This window comes from Dendropsophus ebraccatus, chromosome 2, assembly GCF_027789765.1.
Source record: "Dendropsophus ebraccatus isolate aDenEbr1 chromosome 2, aDenEbr1.pat, whole genome shotgun sequence".
In the NCBI taxonomy this organism is placed as follows: domain Eukaryota; kingdom Metazoa; phylum Chordata; class Amphibia; order Anura; family Hylidae; genus Dendropsophus; species Dendropsophus ebraccatus.
The window spans coordinates 7,129,734-7,151,085 of NC_091455.1; the positions used below are offsets into that span (position 1 = coordinate 7,129,734).

The 21,352-nt window shown below is 51.9% G+C and overlaps 1 protein-coding gene across 1 annotated transcript in view; it reads left to right on the forward strand.

Annotated features, from left to right (window-relative positions):
• The window catches only part of ZC3H3 (zinc finger CCCH-type containing 3), an 87,962-nt gene that overhangs the window by 18,536 nt on the left and 48,074 nt on the right, over positions 1-21,352 (forward strand). The window contains exon 4 of the mRNA XM_069956998.1: positions 7,256-7,394. Coding sequence (XP_069813099.1) covers positions 7,256-7,394 — 139 coding nt within the window. The remainder of the gene's footprint in view (positions 1-7,255; positions 7,395-21,352) is intronic.

The following is a 21,352-nucleotide window of genomic DNA, read 5'->3' on the forward strand; positions in this document are numbered from 1 at the left end:
CTGTGTGGTGAGCGAGCTGTGATACCGCGCGGACTGTGTGGTGAGCGAGCTGTGATACCGCGCGGACTGTGTGGTGAGCGAGCTGTGATACCGCGCGGACTGTGTGGTGAGCGAGCTGTGATACCGCGCGGACTGTGTGGTGAGCGAGCTGTGATACCGCGCGGACTGTGTGGTGAGCGAGCTGTGATACCGCGCGGACTGTGTGGTGAGCGAGCTGGGATAACGTGCGATTAGTCACCGCCATGTTTCTCTGATCCTGGACAATCCTTTACAGCGTACAGTGATCAGCCCGGATCAGTACTGCCCTCTCTATGTAACGGTGTCAGGTGAAGCTTCCTGTGCGGTGACATCTCTCCTGTACTCGTGTCGTGCTGCGTTACGCCCTCGCTTGTCACGGTCGCTCTCGGCATCAGCCGGGGATGGATGGCCCTTGTAGAATAATTATAAAAGCCCGTAGTGGCTGCGTTGCTTGAGTGAGTCTAGAAGGAGTAGGATCTCAATCTTCCCTCTAATAGGCCTGTGACAGTCAGCGTGGCGGGCGGCCGCGGGCCCCTCGTGCCACCGGCTGGATTGTCATTAAACACCAGGTAGCTGAGCGCAGGCCTGAGGAAGGGCCGAGTACTCGCAGCTCTGACAGCGGCCATTAGTCATGGCCGGGCTACCCAGACGTGTCACACGGCAATCCCCAGCCCTGCTTAAAGTGACTTATTGCCCCTGTCTGCGCGCCGCCATTGTGATTTGATAATCGGTAAATGTTTGTCAAAGATGAATTTGCTCCTTTATTCAGTGCCGTGTACGGGGACAAAATGAAAAGAAGCTCGCTGCCACTCACCGCGAAGGAGTGAACGAGCGGGACACGGCGTAAAGAGCGAGAACAATGCACTGAACACCGAGGAAGAGAGAAGAGGCCGAAAGAGACTGTAATCTGGTATATACGCTTCCCCCGCTCAGTGCACAGTCTGGTATATACACTGCCTCCGCTCAGTGCACAGTCTGGGGTATACTCTGCCTCCGCTCAGTGCACAGTCTGGTATATACTCTGCCCCCCGCTCAGTGCACAGTCTGGTATATACTCTGCCCCCGCTCAGTGCACAGTCTGGTATATACTCTGCCCCCCGCTCAGTGCACAGTCTGGTATATACACTGCCTCCGCTCAGTGCACAGTCTGGTATATACGCTTCCCCCGCTCAGTGCACAGTCTGGTATATACTCTGCCTCCGCTCAGTGCACAGTCTGGTATATACTCTGCCCCCCGCTCAGTGCACAGTCTGGTATATACTCTGCCCCCGCTCAGTGCACAGTCTGGTATATACGCTGCCTCTGCTCAGTGCACAGTCTGGTATATACGCTTCCCCCGCTCAGTGCACAGTCTGGTATATACGCTTCCCCCGCTCAGTGCACAGTCTGGTATATACTCTGCCCCTGCTCAGTGCACAGTCTGGTATATACGCTTCCCCCGCTCAGTGCACAGTCTGGTATATACGCTGCCTCTGCTCAGTGCACAGTCTGGTATATACTCTGCCCCCCACTCAGTACACAGTCTGGTATATACTCTGCCCCCGCTCAGTGCACAGTCTGGTATATACGCTGCCCCCGATCAGTGCACAGTCTGGTATATACGCTGCCTCTGCTCAGTGCACAGTCTGGTATATACGCTGCCCCCCGCTCAGTGCACAGTCTGGTATATACACTGCCCCCCCGCTCAGTGCACAGTCTGGTGTATACGCTGCCCCCCGCTCAGTGCACAGCCTGGTATATACGCTACCCCCCGCTCAGTGCACAGTCTGGTATATACACTGCCCCCCCGCTCAGTGCACAGTCTGGTGTATACGCTGCCCCCGCTCAGTGCACAGTCTGGTATATACGCTGCCCCCCGCTCAGTGCACAGTCTGGTATATACACTGCCCCCCCCGCTCAGTGCACAGTCTGGTGTATACGCTGCCCCCGCTCAGTGCACAGTCTGGTATATACGCTGCCCCCCGCTCAGTGCACAGTCTGGTGTATATGCTGCCCCTCGCTCAGTGCACAGCCTGGTGTATACGCTGCCCCCCGCTCAGTGCACAGCCTGGTGTATACGCTGCCCCCCGCTCAGTGCACAGTCTGGTGTATACGCTGCCCCCCGCTCAGTGCACAGTCTGGTGTACTGCGCTCCTGTGATATCCCCCCTATCTTCTGTATTGCACCCTCGCTCTGCATTCAGTATATAGCAGTGGGCTCCGCAGTCAGTATATAGCATCGGGCTCCTGCAGTCAGTATATAGCATCGGGCTCCTGCAGTCAGTACATAGCAGCGGGTTCCTGCAGTCAGTATATAGCAGCCGGCTCCTGCAGTCAGTATATAGCAGCCGGCTCCTGCAGTCAGTATATATAACAGCCGGCTCTGCAGTCAGTATATAGCAGCGGGCTCCTGCAGTCAGTATATAGCAGCGGGTTCCTGTTTTTCAGTGACTGGGATGTGATTTATTATTCTCCGTTTCTGTGCGGCATGTTATCTGCAGGGCCCCCCTCCAGCAGCCAGGGCCCCCGGGAGCGCGGCAGCGTTTATCCCAGGCACAACACTGATCATCGGCCCCTGACAAGTGCAGCCGGGCCCCGGGGAGACATTTCTGCAGCTTAGTTTGTGTTCCAGATAATGTGAGAATCCAGCTGTGGACTGATGACAAGTGGCTGGCACTGTCCCCGCGCAGCCCCGGCATTATTCAGCCAATGTCATCGGGTCACTGCGAGCTGTAAATAAATGAGGTCACATGATCTCACCCACCCGCCATGCCCTATAAGATAGCGCCGCAGATTCACGGCTACACACATTTTCTCAGGAATTAAAGGGGTGGTCACCAAATAGTTTTTTCTTTCAAATCAATTGTTGTCAGAAAGTTATATAGATTTGTAATTGACTTCTATTAAAAAATCTCCAGTTTTCCAGTACTTATCAGCTGCTGTATGTCCTGCAGGAAGTGGTGTATTCTCTCTGCTGCCACCTCTGTCCATGTCAGGAACTGCCCAGAGCAGGAGAGGTTTTCTATGGGGATTTGCTGCTGCTCTGCACAGTTTCTACCATGGACAGAGGTGGCAGCAGAGAGCACTGTGTCAGACTGGGGAGAATACACCACTTCCTGCAGGACATACAGCAGCTGATAAGTACTGGAAGACTGGAGTTTTTATAAATCTCCGGCACCAGTTAAAGAGGTGTTTTTTTTTTTTTGCTGAATTACCCCTTTAATGTGAATCTCGCAGACCTCCATGTAACCGGCACACGCAGGCCGGATTGAAATATATTCAGCTGATGACACCTTCACTTATTTAGAGGGGATGTCTGGTTCATCAATAAAATTAGAGCAGTTACAAAGAGCGCCTCTCGCTCCGGAGGACCCGTCCTGGCAGATAACCCATTGATTTGAATGGGCAATGTGTAATACATTATTGTACCAGTGGTGGCGCTGCAAGAAAACTTCCGGGTTTTCCCCATAGTTATAGGTAATTGCCGGGGATCAGCTTATATATTAGGGACCATTCTTACAAAAAGGGGACATCTAAAATAGAAGAGAAGGGGGTGTAAGTGTATTACTTAGAAGGAAGCTGTCACATGGTGCAGCGTATGGGTGGATGAGGGTATGGCCCCATGTAGATGGTGGTGGATGTACGCCATCCAATGAGATTGCAGGAGATGTACCTACCAGCTAATATCCCAGCCGCAGCAGCCAGTGGTGTAGCGCCCCCATGTGACCTACCAGCTAATATCCCAGCCGCAGCAGCCAGTAGTGTAGCGCCCCCATGTGACCTACCAGCTAATATCCCAGCCGCAGCAGCCAGTGGTGTAGCGCCCCCATGTGACCTACCAGCTAATATCCCAGCCGCAGCAGCCAGTAGTGTAGCGCCCCCATGTGACCTACCAGCTAATGTCCCAGCCCCAGCAGCCAGTAGTGTAGCGCCCCCATGTGACCTACCAGCTAATGTCCCAGCCGCAGCAGCCAGTAGTGTAGCGCCCCCATGTGACCTACCAGCTAATGTCCCAGCCGCAGCAGCCAGTAGTGTAGCGCCCCCATGTGACCTACCAGCTAATGTCCCAGCCGCAGCAGCCAGTGGTGTAGCGCCCCCATGTGACCTACCAGCTAATGTCCCAGCCGCAGCAGCCAGTGGTGTATCGCCCCCATGTGACCTACCAGCTAATATCCCAGCCGCAGCAGCCAGTGGTGTATCGCCCCTATGTGACCTACCAGCTAATATCCCAGCCGCAGCAGCCAGTAGTGTAGCGCCCCCATGTGACCTACCAGCTAATGTCCCAGCCGCAGCAGCCAGTAGTGTAGCGCCCCCATGTGACCTACCAGCTAATATCCCAGCCGCAGCAGCCAGTGGTGTAGCGCCCCCATGTGACCTACCAGCTAATGTCCCAGCTGCAGCAGCCAGTGGTGTAGCGCCCCCAGCAGCCAGTAGTGTAGCGCCCCCATGTGACCTACCAGCTAATATCCCAGCCGCAGCAGCCAGTAGTGTAGCGCCCCCATGTGACCTACCAGCTAATGTCCCAGCCAAAGCAGCCAGTGGTGTAGCGCCCCCATGTGACCTACCAGCTAATATCCCAGCCGCAGCAGCCAGTGGTGTAGCGCCCCCATGTGACCTACCAGCTAATGTCCCAGTAGCAGCAGCCAGTGGTGTAGCGCCCCCATGTGACCTACCAGCTAATGTCCCAGCCGCAGCAGCCAGTGGTGTAGCGCCCCCATGTGACCTACCAGCTAATGTCCCAGCCGCAGCAGCCAGTGGTGTAGCGCCCCCATGTGACCTACCAGCTAATGTCCCAGTAGCAGCAGCCAGTGGTGTAGCGCCCCCATGTGACCTACCAGCTAATGTTCCAGTAGCAGCAGCCAGTGGTGTAGCGCCCCCATGTGACCTACCAGCTAATGTCCCAGTAGCAGCAGCCAGTGGTGTAGCGCCCCCATGTGACCTACCAGCTAATGTCCCAGCCGCAGCAGCCAGTGGTGTAGCGCCCCCATGTGACCTACCAGCTAATGTCCCAGTAGCAGCAGCCAGTGGTGTAGCGCCCCCATGTGACCTACCAGCTAATGTTCCAGTAGCAGCAGCCAGTGGTGTAGCGCCCCCATGTGACCTACCAGCTAATGTCCCAGCCGCAGCAGCCAGTGGTGTAGCGCCCCCATGTGACGTACCAGCTAATGTCCCAGCTGCAGCAGCCAGTGGTGTAGCGCCCCCATGTGACCTACCAGCTAATGTCCCAGCCGCAGCAGCCAGTGGTGTAGCGCCCCCATGTGACCTACCAGCTAATATCCCAGCCGCAGCAGCCAGTGGTGTAGCGCCCCCATGTGACCTACCAGCTAATATCCCAGTAGCAGCAGCCAGTGGTGTAGCGCCCCCATGTGACCCACTGTCATTAGTAACATAGCCACAAACTTGAGATGCACAAGGAAGTGTTAAGACTGGAATAGGCACCAGGGGAGGGTGCCAGAAAGTCATCGTCCACAGCAATAAAAACCCAGTACTGTATCTGTCTAAATATCCAAGGCCGGGCCAGGCTGATAATGAGGGGCTACTATATAAAGCCAGTCTTGGGTGTGAGCGAGCCGTGTCCATCGTAAAGTCATTGCCCGCTGGGGAGATTTTGGGATGTGATGTATCACACAGTGATGACTCCTCAGGGTGATCAGTCTGCTCAGGATCAGGGATGGAAGGACAAAGGACACAGCTGTCACAGATCACGGACAGTCAGAATAAATATTGGTGGTCAGCACCGCTCCTGAATATGACTGGGTTCTGTGTGATTTTTGCTGTTCCTTTCTGAATGAAAGTGAGTAACCTATCCCCATTATGTGAAAAGACATTGCCGGCGTCCACAGTCTCTGTGTGACAGGAAAGACACAGGGCGAGAGCCATTTATCTTAATGTTGGTTTTTGGTCCAGTATTCAGCACAGATCGACCTAAAACATTGCTCTTGGTATCAAGAGGTTGTAGGAATTAAGGCAGTTGAGTTGTACATACAGGCAGGATTGTGTTATACATACAGGAAGCTGTAGAAATGACAGAGGATTGTGTTATACATACAGGAAGCTGTAGAAATGACAGAGGATTGTGTTATACATACAGGAAGCCGTAGAAATGACAGAGGATTGTGTTATACATACAGGCAGCAGTAGAAATGACACAGAGGATTGTGTTATACATACAGGCAGCAGTAGAAATGACAGAGGATTGTGTTATACATACAGGCAGCAGTAGAAATGACAGAGGATTGTGTTATACATACAGGCAGCAGTAGAAATGACAGAGGATTGTGTTATACATACAGGAAGCCGTAGAAATGACAGAGAATTGTGTTATACATACAGGCAGCAGTAGAAATGACAGAGGATTGTGTTATACATACAGGAAGCCGTAGAAATGACAGAGAATTGTGTTATACATACAGGCAGCAGTAGAAATGACAGAGGATTGTGTTATACATACAGGCAGCAGTAGAAATGACAGAGGATTGTGTTATACATACAGGCAGCAGTAGAAATGACAGAGGATTGTGTTATACATACAGGAAGCCGTAGAAATGACAGAGGATTGTGTTATACATACAGGAAGCCGTAGAAATGACAGAGGATTGTGTTATACATACAGGAAGCCGTAGAAATGACAGAGAATTGTGTTGTACATACAGGCAGCAGTAGAAATGACAGAGGATTGTGTTATACATACAGGCAGCCGTAGAAATGACGAAGGATTGTGTTATACATACAGGCAGCAGTAGAAATGACAGAGGATTGTGTTATACATACAGGAAGCCGTAGAAATGACAGAGGATTGTGTTATACATACAGGCAGCAGTAGAAATGACAGAGGATTGTGTTGTACATACAGGAAGCCGTAGAAATGACAGAGAATTGTGTTGTACATACAGGCAGCAGTAGAAATGACAGAGGATTGTGTTATACATACAGGAAGCCGTAGAAATGACAGAGAATTGTGTTGTACACACACACAACTGAGTTACACAGGATTGTACTGTCACCCCACAGTTGGCAGTACATATGATGGTGTACACACACACACACACACAAAACAGTCTAAGGCTAGTGATGGTGTATATTCATACATCAGTAGGGAGTACAGAGGATTGTGTTGTACATCCACACATCAGTAGGGAGTACAGAGGATTGTGTTGTACATCCACACATCAGTAGGGAGTACAGAGGATTGTGTTGTACATCCACACATCAGTAGGGATTACTGAGCATCTAACACACATCCTCTTCTTTTTCTGCAGCCGCCTCCTCCTCTGTGAAAAACTCCTCCTCTAGCCGGGTGATAAATACACGATACAGGATTGTGAAAAGAAGTGGAACTCCGCCCCTTGTGACATCGCCTTTATCTACATTCAACTCCGCTCTGAACTGGAGGACGCGGTGAGTCCTGTTACATACGATGTAGTGTCCCAGAGCTGCAGCTACTGCTCCAGTGTATTATGTCTGATATCTGGGAGGGCATAGATGCATTGTCCTCTATATACTGCACAGTCCTCAGTGTCCTCTATATACTGCACAGTCCTCACAATATCCTTTATATACTGCACAGTCCTCAGAGTGTCCTCTATATACTGCGCAGTCCTCACAGTGTCCTCTATATACTGCACAGTCCTCACAGTGTCCTCTATATACTGCACAGTCCTCAGTGTCCTCTATATACTGTACAGTCCTTGATAGTGTCCTCTATATACCGTACAGTCCTCAGTGTCCTCTATATACTGTACAGTCCTCACAGTGTCCTCTATATACCGTACAGTCCTCACAGTCTCCTCTATATACCGTATAGTCCTCACAGTATCTATATACCGTACAGTCCTCAAAGTATCTATATACCGTACAGTCCTCACAGTGTCCTCTATATACTGTACACTCCTCACAATATCCTCTATATACTGTACAGTCCTCAGAGTGTCCTCTATATACCGTACAGTCCTCACAGTGTCCTCTATATACCGTACAGTCCTCACAGTGTCATCTATATACCGTACAGTCCTCAGTGTCATCTATATACCGTACAGTCCTCAGTGTCCTCTATATACCGTACAGTCCTCAGTGTCATCTATATACCGTACAGTCCTTAGTGTCATCTATATACCGTACAATCCTCAGTGTCCTCTATATACCGTACAGTCCTCAGTTTCCTCTATATACTGTACAGTTCTCACAGTGTCATCTATATACCGTACAGTCCTCAGTGTCATCTATATACCGTACAGTCCTCAGTGTCATCTATATACCGTACAGTCCTCAGTGTCATCTATATACCGTACAGTCCTCACAGTGTCCTCTATATACTGTACAGTCCTCAGTGTCCTCTATATACTGTACAGTCCTTGATAGTGTCCTCTATATACCGTACAGTCCTCAGTGTCCTCTATATACTGTACAGTCCTTAGTGTCCTCTATATACCGTACAGTCCTCACAGTGTCCTCTATATACCGTACAGTCCTCACAGTGTCCTCTATATACCGTATAGTCCTCACAGTATCTATATACCGTACAGTCCTCACAGTGTCCTCTATATACTGTACAGTCCTCACAGTGTCCTCTATATACTGTACAGTCCTCACAGTGTCCTCTATATACTGTACAGTCCTTGATAGTGTCCTCTATATACCGTACAGTCCTCAGTGTCCTCTATATACTGTACAGTTCTCACAGTGTCATCTATATACCGTACAGTCCTCAGTGTCATCTATATACCGTACAGTCCTCAGTGTCATCTATATACCGTACAGTCCTCACAGTGTCCTCTATATACTGTACAGTCCTCAGTGTCCTCTATATACTGTACAGTCCTTGATAGTGTCCTCTATATACCGTACAGTCCTCAGTGTCATCTATATACCGTACAGTCCTCAGTGTCCTCTATATACTGTACAGTCCTTGATAGTGTCCTCTATATACCGTACAGTCCTCAGTGTCCTCTATATACCGTACAGTCCTTAGTGTCCTCTATATACCGTACAGTCCTCACAGTGTCCTCTATATACCGTACAGTCCTCACAGTGTCCTCTATATACCGTACAGTCCTTGATAGTGTCCTCTATATACTGTACAGTCCTCACAGTGTCCTCTATATACCGTACAGTCCTTGATAGTGTCCTCTATATACCATACAGTCCTGGTTGGACACTATATGCCCTGTGCGATGACTAGTGATGTATACTGATAGATCTGTGATGTCCTCGGCCTTTGTGCCCACCTTGATGCATCCTGTTACCCCATCTTCCTGGGCAGCAGCCGCGTGGCACTGGTTTCTCCCCCAGTATCTCTATGTCTGTTCCCTGTACACAGCGCCCCCGTCTGACCACCCCACTCTCCGGCAGGGTGGGCGGCATCCAGAACAGGAGCTGTGTGTTTGTCAGTGACCGCGCTGAACATGTTTTTCTAACACATTAGCAGCTGACATTTTGTCACGTCATGTGCGGCCCCTTCCAGAATGTGACTGTCACTCCCGGGGAGGCAGCAGTGCGGGGGGGTCACCTCCTGTATCCCCCCACAGTCTCCCCCCATAGATCCCTGCAGAGCGTTGATAAGGTGAATTTTACCCTTCCCTGCAGAACGTCCCCTCCTGTATCCCTCCACAGACCCCCCGATAGATCCCTGCAGAGCGTCACCTCCTGTATCCCCCCCCCATAGATCCCTGCAGAACGTCCCCTCCTGTATCCCTCCACAGACCCCCCGATAGATCCCTGCAGAGCGTCACCTCCTGTATCCCCCCCCCATAGATCCCTGCAGAACGTCCCCTCCTGTATCCCTCCACAGACCCCCCCCGATAGATCCCTGCAGATCGTCCCCTCCTGTATCCCTCCACAGACCCCCCCCCATACATCCCTGCAGAGCGTCACCTCCTGTATCCCCCCACAGTCTCCCCCCATAGATCCCTGCAGAGCGTCACCTCCTGTATCCCCCCCATAGATCCCTGCAGATCGTCGCCTCCTGTATCCCTCCACAGACCCCCCCCCCCATACATCCCTGCAGAGCGTCACCTCCTGTATCCCACCTCTGTTATAATGCGGATTATAGCGCCGGTGCTCTATTGTGCTCCACTGACAGCTGAGGAGAGACTCTGCTTAAAGGGATAATACACGACTTAATGTTTCACTTCCCCTTTAAGAGAACTGTGGGGTACATGGCTCCCATCTTGGAATTATGATAACACCTTATTGATACTGTCACTTCGCCTGTCTGCGCTCATTACTCCTTAAAGGAACAGTACACTGGTTAGTGACGCACAGTCATACACTTCCCCTTTAAGTAGTCATTTTTAAAACAATTGTAGTCTGTCGGATATCCAGCATTACTGTAAATCGCTTCATTTACCAATGTGACCCCAGTAAAACAGCGCTAAAGTCTTGGCCACTAGGTGTCTCACTTCTCAGATATCTACTGCCTGTTGTTAGGATAAATCTGTCTCTTCTTCAACAAGTCAGAACACTGGGGTTTAGCATGTGCAGGAGCCCTGGATGTCTTATATAGGTTGGATACAGGACCCCTAGATGTTTTATATAGAGAGTGAGTACAGGAGCCCTGGATGTGTTATATATAGAGAGTACAGGAGCCCTGGATGTGTTATATATAGAGAGTACAGGATCCCTGGATGTGTTATATATAAAGAGTACAGGAGCCCTGGATGTGTTATATAGATAGTGAGTGTACAGGAGCCCTGGATGTATTATATAGATAGTGAGTGTACAGGAGCCCTGGATGTATTATATATAGAGAGTAAGTGTACAGGAGCCCTGGATGTGTTATATAGATAGTGAGTGTACAGGAGCCCTGGATGTATTATATATAGAGAGTACAGGAGCCCTGGATGTATTATATATAGATAGTGAGTGTATAGGAGCCCTGGATGTGTTATATAGATAATGAGTGTACAGGAGCCCTGGATGTAGTATATAGATAGAGTGAGAGTACAGGAGCCCTGGATGTAGTATATAGATAGTGAGTGTACAGGAGCCCTGGATGTGTTATATAGATAGTGAGTGTACAGGAGCCCTGGATGTAGTATATAGATAGTGAGTGTACAGGAGCCCTGGATGTGTTATGTAGAGAGTACAGGAGCCCTGGATGTGTTATATATAGAGAGTACAGGAGCCCTGGATGTGTTATATATAAAGAGTACAGGAGCCCTGGATGTGTTATATAGATAGTGAGTGTACAGGAGCCCTGGATGTGTTATATATAGAGAGTACAGGAGCCCTGGATGTGTTATATATAGAGAGTACAGGAGCCCTGGATGTAGTATATAGATAGTGAGTGTACAGGAGCCCTGGATGTAGTATATAGATAGTGAGTGTACAGGAGCCCTGGATGTAGTATATAGATAGTGAGTGTACAGGAGCGCTGGATGTAGTATATAGATAGTGAGTGTACAGGAGCCCTGGATGTAGTATATAGATAGTGAGTGTACAGGAGCCCTGGATGTAGTATATAGATAGTGAGTGTACAGGAGCCCTGGATGTAGTATATAGATAGTGAGTGTACAGGAGCCCTGGATGTGTTATGTAGAGAGTACAGGAGCCCTGGATGTGTTATATATAAAGAGTACAGGAGCCCTGGATGTGTTATATAGATAGTGAGTGTACAGGAGCCCTGGATGTGTTATATATAGAGAGTACAGGAGCCCTGGATGTGTTATATATAGAGAGTACAGGAGCCCTGGATGTGTTATATATAGAGAGTACAGGAGCCCTGGATGTAGTATATAGATAGTGAGTGTACAGGAGCCCTGGATGTAGTATATAGATAGTGAGTGTACAGGAGCCCTGGATGTAGTATATAGATAGTGAGTGTACAGGAGCCCTGGATGTAGTATATAGATAGTGAGTGTACAGGAGCCCTGGATGTAGTATATAGATAGTGAGTGTACAGGAGCCCTGGATGTATTATATATAGATAGTGAGTGTACAGGAGCCCTGGATGTAGTATATAGATAGTGAGTGTACAGGAGCCCTGGATGTAGTATATAGATAGTGAGTGTACAGGAGCCCTGGATGTAGTATATAGATAGTGAGTGTACAGGAGCCCTGGATGTGTTATATATATAGAGAGTACAGGAGCCCTGGATGTAGTATATAGATAGTGAGTGTACAGGAGCCCTGGATGTATTATATATAGAGAGTACAGGAGCCCCGGATGTGTTATATATAAAGAGTACAGGAGCCCCGGATGTGTTATATAGATAGAGTGAGTGTACAGGAGCCCTGGATGTAGTATATAGATAGAGAGAGCAGGAGCCCTGGATGTAGTATATATATAGATAGAGTACAGGAGCCCTGGATGTAGTATATAGATAGAGAGAGCAGGAGCCCTGGATGTAGTATATATATAGAGAGTGTACAGGAGCCCTGGATGTAGTATATATGTAGAGAGAGTACAGGAGCCCTGGATGTAGTATATATATAGAGAGTACAGGAGCCCTGGATGTAGTATATAGATAGTGAGTGTACAGGAGCCCTGGATGTAGTATATAGATAGTGAGTGTACAGGAGCCCTGGATGTAGTATATAGATAGTGAGTGTACAGGAGCCCTGGATGTATTATATAGATAGTGAGTGTACAGGAGCCCTGGATGTAGTATATAGATAGTGAGTGTACAGGAGCCCTGGATGTAGTATATAGATAGAGTACCTGCCCCCCCCCCCCTCCCTATTCTGGGATTTTGGGGTGATAGTTTGGTTTCTCGTTCCCCGGATTTATGAGGGTAATTTCCTCTGCTCGGATGAGGTAAATTTACACCGGTTATTTCCATATTAATGTGGCGGCTAAGTGGCGGTGATTTCCTCGCTCGGCTATCTGGTGAGCGCGGCTTTTCCGAATGTAATTTCCCTCTCTGTAAATCACCGCCATCGCCGCCACCATCAACTTCAATTAACTCAAATTAATTTACTTAATAAGAGTTCCTGATCATTGTGGAGAAGCCGGAGATTTACGGCCGACACTCCCCCCCCCCCCCCCCCCCGGGGGTAGAGTGATGGCCGCTACGTGCAGGTTACATGGCTGCCAGGAGGGACTGACAGAGGGCTGCCTCCTCCGCTGTGATGGCAGCTGCAGTGTACCCCAGGAAGCAGCCCCCCAGCATCTCCACAGCTTCTGCTTATTACCAGCAAATACATTAAAGTGGAACTCCACTCACTATTCGTTACAACATGTCCCATCCTCCAGAGCTGCACTCATTATTCTGCTGTTACATCGTCTCATTCTCCAGAGCTTCACTCACTATTCTGCTGTTACATCATGTCTCATCCTCCAGAGCTGCACTCACTATTCTGCTGTTACATTGTGTCTCATCCTCTAGAGCTGCGCTCACTAATCTGCTGTTACATCGTCTCATTCTCCAGAGCTGCACTCACTATTCTGCTGTTACATCCTGTCTCATCCTCCAGAGCTGCACTCACTATTCTGCTGTTACATCCTGTCTCATCCTCCAGAGCTGCACTCACTATTCTGCTGTTACATCATGTCTCATCCTCCAGAGCTGCACTCACTATTCTGCTGTTACATCATGTCTCATCCTCCAGAGCTGCACCCACTATTCTACTGTTACATTGTCTCATCCTCCAGAGCTGCACTCACTATTCTGCTGTTACATCATGTCTCACTCTCCAGAGCTGCACTCACTATTCTGCTGTTACATCGTGTCTCATCCTCCAGAGCTGCACTCCCTATTCTGCTGTTACATCATCTCTCATCCTACAGAGCTGCACTCACTATTCTGCTGTTACATCATGTCTCATCCTCCAGGAACCCCAGGAAGCAGCCCCCCAGCATCTCCACAGCTTCTGCTTATTACCATCAAATACATTAAAGAGGAACTCACTGCACTCACTATTCGTTACAACATGTGTCATTCTCCAGAGCTGCACTCACTATTCGTTACAACATGTCTCATCCTCCAGAGCTGCACTCCCTATTCGTTACAACATGTCCCATCCTCCAGAGCTGCACTCACTATTCTTTACAACATGTTCCATCCTCCAGAGCTGCACTCACTATTCTGCTGTTATATCATCTCTCATCCTACAGAGCTGCACTCACTATTCTGCTGTTACATCATGTCTCATCCTCCAGGAACCCCAGGAAGCAGCCCCCCAGCATCTCCACAGCTTCTGCTTATTACCAGGAAATACATTAAAGAGGAACTCACTGCACTCACTATTCGTTACAACATGTGTCATCCTCCAGAGCTGCACTCACTATTCGTTACAACATGTGTCATCCTCCAGAGCTGCACTCACTATTCGTTACAACATGTCTCATCCTCCAGAGCTGCACTCACTATTCGTTACAACATGTCCCATCCTCCAGAGCTGCACTCACTATTCGTTACAATATGTCTCATCCTCCAGAGCTGCACTCACTATTTGTTACAACATGTCCCATCCTCCAGAGCTGCACTCACTATTCTGCTGTTACATTGTGTCTCATCCTCCAGAGCTGCACTCACTATTCTGCTGTTTCATCGTGTCTCATCCTCCAGAGCTGCACTCACTATTCTGCTGTTACATTGTGTCTCATACTCCAGAGCTGCACTCACTATTCTGCTGTTACATCGTCTCATTCTCCAGAGCTGCACTCACTATTCTGCTGTTACATTGTATCTCATCCTCCAGAGCTGCACTCACTATTCTGCTGTTACATCATGTCTCTGCATTATTATGTTAGTAGTATGATGTGAGCTTTCTCTCCCGTATCCATGGAGCAGGGTTCCCCTTTAAGCAGAGGAAAGGTTTGTCAGGTTCCACCGGCGTGTTCTGTGTATGGCGGCTCTTCCGTCACAGTGTGTCAGCAGAAGGGATTCCTGTCAGCAGCCGAGGGGGGGGGGGGGGGGAGGAGAGCTGTGACACCCTCATGGTCGTCACCCAAAGTGTCCATGATGAGAAACCAGATCTGCCCCACTTCACACCCCGCGCCCATCCCCTCCCCCGCCCGCCGCGGGCACATCCACACGGGGGGGGGGGGGGATTCCATTACTCACACTTCACCACGCAGCAGATGAGGGTCACTCTGCATAATATGATAAGGGCCGGGGTATTAAATCCTGCTGAATTTACGACTTCAGAGCCTCATCACCCCCCACATCTGCCCGATCCTCCATATCCGCACCTGATGAGAGTTATCCCCCCGCTGATATACAGGGGTTAAGGCTAGCCCGCCCGGTCTGACCCCGAAGGAGAGCTGCTGGAAAGGAAACTGCTGCAAAATGTCCTGCTGGCTGTGATAGAAAGGAGTCACATCACACAGGACATGTATGGGGCCCCGCAGACACATCACACAGGACATGTATGGGGCCCCGCAGTCACATCACACAGGACATGTATGGGCCCCGCAGACACATCACACAGGACATGTATGGGGCCCCGCAGACACATCACACAGGACATGTATGGGGCCCCGCAGACACATCACACAGGACAATTATGGGGCCCCGCAGACACATCACACAGACATGTATGGGGCCCCCGCAGTCCCACATCACACAGGACATGTATGGGCCCCGCAGTCACATCACACAGGACATGTATGGGCCCCGCAGTCACATCACACAGGACATGTATGGGCCCCGCAGTCACATCACACAGGACATGTATGGGGCCCCGCAGTCACATCACACAGGACATGTATGGGGCCCCGCAGAGCAGTCACATCACACAGGACATGTATGGGCCCTGCAGTCACATCACACAGGACATGTATGGGGCCCCGCAGTCACATCACACAGGACATGTATGGGCCCCGCAGACACATCACACAGAACATGTATGGGCCCCACAGACACATCACACAGGACATGTATGGGGCCCCGCAGAGCAGTCACATCACACAGGACATGTATGGGCCCTGCAGTCACATCACACAGGACATGTATGGGGCCCCGCAGTCACATCACACAGGACATGTATGGGCCCCGCAGACACATCACACAGAACATGTATGGGCCCCACAGACACATCACACAGGACATGTATGGGGCCCCGCAGAGCAGACACATCACACAGAACATGTATGGGCCCCACAGACACATCACACAGGAGACATGTATGGGGTCCGGGGGAGACACATCACAGGACTATGGGGTCTGGGGAGGGGGGGCACATCACAGACCTTTGGGGTCCAGTGAGGCGGCAGCGATTAAACTTTTTTTCTTCCACAAAGTGACGACTTTCCTAACGTTTTTTCTAAATCCGCCGTTGACATGAAAGCGGTCTATAAATCCTGCGCCTCCCCCCCTGTCAGGGGCCGCTCCGAGCCGGGGGGGGGGGGGGGGGGGGTAATTTGCCGCCTAATAATCTTGGCTGGAAGGGAAGGTTTAAGCCGCAGCGGAGAAGATGACATCTCATTAAAGCTGAACGGTGAAGATGGGCGCCATCGTCAGCGCTCTCGCCGCGCTCTAATCTGTGTAATGTGGAGACACAAGTCCTCATTGTCTCACACCACAAACCCTGACATGTCTCCGCTAATCCGGACTGTGTGAGCGTCAGCTTCTGGGGTTCAGCACAATGTGCCCTGTCCTTTATCAGGGGGGAAGAAGAAAAAGAGCGCACACTAATCTCACAGAGAGTGTCAGCCGCTTCCCAGCCTGTCAGCAGCCGCACCAGACAGCCGCCATCCCCGCTACCGCCTGTACATACAGCAGTAGAAAGGGGAAGGCCGGATCCGTCACAGAGACCAAATGCCCCAAATATATGAACTTTCCTGGTAGCTGCCAGATTATCAGATATTCTGGATTATTGGACGGCACTAGAAAGGTCTTGTCTATATTATGTAGAGAACGCTGAGGGAGACCAGAGGCTCGGAGGGTCCCGGATCGTCGGAGGTCTGAACGTTTAGGAAGACTAATAGCCTGAAATAAAAAAATGTTGCGGATTATCGGACTCCCATAATACAGGGACATCCCTGCTACTTGCCAGATATTCTGGATTATTGGACGGCTCTGGAAAGGTGTGTTCAAGGACCATTGAAATTCCTTTAATCTGTCGTCGCTAATGCCAAACTCTGATAATCTGGCACAGGAAGGTCACTATCCATACCAGGGAACATTTGATAATCTGGCATCTAGCAGATCACTGGTAGTCACAGTCAGAGCTGCACTCGCTGTTCTGCTGATTTCCTGTAGTCTGGGTACGGCGCCCCCATCAGGTTACATCTTGTCTCTCCCATACTCCTCTCTGGTGGCCATGTTGTGCAGGTTTTCTTGCGCCCCCTAATGACCCCTCGGGGCGCTCTCCTTTACCTCTCAGCGGTGAGGACACAACATCTGTTCCCTGATGAAGCCGGGCATTGTGCACCGCGCAGCTGCCGCCATGTCACTGGCCGGTTATCAGCCACACAATCTTGTCACGGCCAATTTGGGGACATTTCACGGCCAATTTGCATCTCCTTCCAGTTCTCCACAGATATTATTTCCGCCATCCACAGGCAGCTGGACCCAGTTACTGTAACAGGAGAATCAGGGGCTGGTGACCTGACGTGCCCACCGCCGGCCATGGCGTCACCGGAGGAGAGGAGAGTCCATGTGTGCCGGATTATCGGATAGACAAGGGTCAGATGTGGAGGAGGGGGAGAGGAAGGGTAGAGACTGTGACGAGGAGATGTGGAGGAGAGGAGGGGTAGAGACAGTGACTGGGAGAGGAAGGGTAGAGACTGACGGGGAGATGTGGAGGAGGGGGGGAGGAGGGGTATAGACTGTGACTGGGAGATGAGGGGGAGAGGAGGGGTAGAAACTGGGGACATGTAGAGGAGGGGTAGAGACAGGGAGAGGTGGGGTAGAGACTGACGGGGAGATGTGGAGGAGGGGGGAGGAGGTGTATAGACTGTGACTGGGAGATGAGGGGGAGATGAGGGGTAGAGACAGGGAGAGGTGGGGTAGAGACTGACAGGGAGATATGGAAAAGTGGGGGAGAGATCTACTATGGGAGAGTGGGGTATTGCGGACGGTGCGTCGGTCCCTGGATTGCGGACGGTGCGTCGGTCCCTGGATTGCGGACGGTGCGTCGGTCCCTGGATTGCGGACGGTGCGTCGGTCCCTGGATTGCGGACGGTGCGTCGGTCCCTGGATTGCGGACGGTGCGTCGGTCCCTGGATTGCTGACGGTGCGTGGGTCCCTGGATTGCGGACGGTGCGTGGGTCCCTGGATTGCGGACGGTGCGTGGGTCCCTGGATTGCGGACGGTGCGTGGGTCCCTGGATTGCGGACGGTGCGTGGGTCCCTGGATTGCGGACGGTGCGTGGGTCCCTGGATTGCGGACGGTGCGTGGGTCCCTGGATTGCGGACGGTGCGTGGGTCCCTGGATTGCGGACGGTGCGTGGGTCCCTGGATTGCGGACGGTGCGTGGGTCCCTGGATTGCGGACGGTGCGTGGGTCCCTGGATTGCGGACGGTGCGTGGGTCCCTGGATTGCGGACGGTGCGTGGGTCCCTGGATTGACAGCAAGCAGTGGGTTGATAATGGTAAAGGATCTTTGGGCTTCCGTTTTCTGTTCTGGGGCTCTCAAGCCTTTGGCTGAAAAGATCTGATGGGTGATGTCACAGGGTCTGATGGGTGATGTCACAGGGTCTGATGGGTGATGTCACGGGGTCTGATGGGTGATGTCACGGGGTCTGATGGGTGATTTTATGGGGTCTGATGGGTGATGTCACAGGTAGAGATGAGTGAACCGGGTTTGAGTCGATCCAAACCCGAACGTTCGGCATTTGATTAGCGGCGGCTGCTGAACTTGGATAAAGCTCTAAGGTTGTCTGGAAAACATGGATACAGCCAATGACTATATTCATGATTCCCACATAGCCTTAGGGCTTTATCCATGTTCAGCAGCCACCGCTAATCACATGCCGAAAGTTCGGGTTCTGATGGACTCCAGCTGCTCCAGGTTCGCTCATCTCTAGTCACAGGGTCTGATGGGTGATGTCACAGGGTCTGATGGGTGATGTCACAGGGTCTGATGGGTGATGTCACAGGGTCTAATGGGTGATGTCACAGGGTCTGATGGATGATGTCACAGGGTCTGATGGGTGATGTCACAGGGTCTGATGGGTGATGTCGCCTAGTAACATCTGGATGGACTCAGGTTGGGCCTCGGCTCCAAGTAATCTTGGTGAATGCTGAATATTTGTGTCTTGGGGAATGCTGGGAGTAGTAGTTTTGAAGTGGCTGTAGCCACCGGTTGTGGAAGCCTTTATACTATGACTATATAGGGCTGAAGGCTATATAGTAATCTGTGTGGATTGGTCCGTGCTGTGTTTGTCCTTCGCCCAGTACATGGTGTCGCCCCCCCCCCCCGAGGCCGTGCTGTGTGTGTCCTGGGCCCAGTACATGGTGTCGCCCCCCCTGAGGCCGTGCTGTGTGTGTCCTGGGCACGGTGATGGCTTCCCCTGCTGAGGCCATGCTCTGTGTGTCCTGGGGACAGTACATGGTGTCGCCCCCCCCCTGAGGCCGTGCTCTGTGTGTCCTGGGCACAGTGATGGCTCCCCCTGCTGAGGCCGTGCTCTGTGTGTCCTGGGCCCAGTACATGGTGTCGCCCCCCTGAGGCTGTGCCCTGTGTGTCCTGCGCCCAGTACATGGTGTCGCCCCCCTGAGGCTGTGCTCTGTGTGTCCTGGGCCCAGTACATGGTGTCGCCCCCCCCTGAGGCTGTGCTCTGTGTGTCCTGGGCCCAGTACATGGTGTCGCCCCCCTGAGGCTGTGCTCTGTGTGTCCTGGGCCCAGTACATGGTGTCTCCCCCCCCTGAGGCTGTGCTATGTGTGTCCTGTGCCCAGTACATGGTGTCGCCCCCCTGAGGCTGTGCTCTGTGTGTCCTGGGCCCAGTACATGGTGTCGCCCCCCCCCTGAGGCTGTGCTATGTGTGTCCTGGGCCCAGTACATGGTGTCGCCCCCCCCTGAGGCTGTGCTATGTGTGTCCTGGGCCCAGTACATGGTGTCGCCCCCCTGAGGCTGTGCTATGTGTGTCCTGTGCCCAGTACATGGTGTCGCCCCCCTGAGGCTGTGCTATGTGTGTCCTGGGCCCAGTACATGGTGTCGCCCCCCTGAGGCTGTGCTATGTGTGTCCTGGGCCCAGTACATGGTGTCGCCCCCCTGAGGCTGTGCTATGTGTGTCCTGGGCCCAGTACATTGTGTGGCCCCCCTGAGGCCGTGCTCTGTGTGTCCTAGGCCCAGTACATGGTGTCGCCCCCCCTGAGGCTGTGCTCTGTGTGTCCTGGGCCCAGTACATTGTGTGGCCCCCCTGAGGCCGTGCTCTGTGTGTCCTGGGCCCAGTACATGGTGTCGCCCCCCCCTGAGGCTGTGCTCTGTGTGTCCTGGGCCCAGTACATGGTGTCGCCCCCCCCTGAGGCTGTGCTATGTGTGTCCTGGGCCCAGTACATTGTGTGGCCCCCCTGAGGCCGTGCTCTGTGTGTCCTGGGCACGGTAATGGTTCCGCCATCTCTTCTCTACCAAACACGTCCAGCGTCGGTGACCCCGAGCGCAGCTCCTGGAGCGTCTGCAATTAGCTAATACACCAGGTGCCCCCCTCCCCCGAGCGCTGCTCTGCGCACTTAATGTGACCTTAATCTGACGTGACTAATTTAATTATCATGGCCGAGGTAGGAGAGCGGAGGTGATAATGAGAGCGAAGTGCGGGCGATATTAATAACCGTGCGGCCCCTCACCGGAGCTGAACCTGAGGAGCCGGGGGGGGGGGGGGGGGGGAATCCTCCTCAGTGTATAATTGTACAGATGTGCACCCCCTTACCAGGGGCCGTCATGTGGACCCCACCACCACCCTCATGGATTGGGGAGACATCACAAATTACATGACTGATGGGCCGGTAGCGGCTGATAGGTCACCCTAGCCTCCAGAGTTACCAGTCCAGGGAGGGGGGGAGGGGGGGGGCGTCTGGAGGAAGGGACAGAGTGCCCCCCCCCCCCCCATTATCATCACATGCACACTCAGCTGATGCTAGCAGGCCTGAGTAAGGGGAGTGCAGCCTAATAGCCCCTACCAGTCTGCGCCGCTGATAGACCGGGGGTCACCCCTTGAGATCTTAATTTAGTCCTCCGTGCCGTGTCCCTGTAGATTCTGTCACCATGACACAGCCCTGGTAGGTCCGGAGGATTAGCAACTCACAGAATGTTTCTGAATCAACCTGTTTCTAGAAGACAGACAGAGGAGAGTGAGTCCGAGGATCAGGCTGGCTCTGCGTACACTTCACTAGGGCCCACTCCTCCTCCAGCCTCCTCAGCTTTATGATCCGCCATCCGTGCTCAGTCCAGTATGCTTATGTCTTCAGTGCGGAGAGAGGAGAGTAAATGGCTTCTAGACTGGGCTCATCGTCCCCGTCCTCTGGGCTCCTCAGC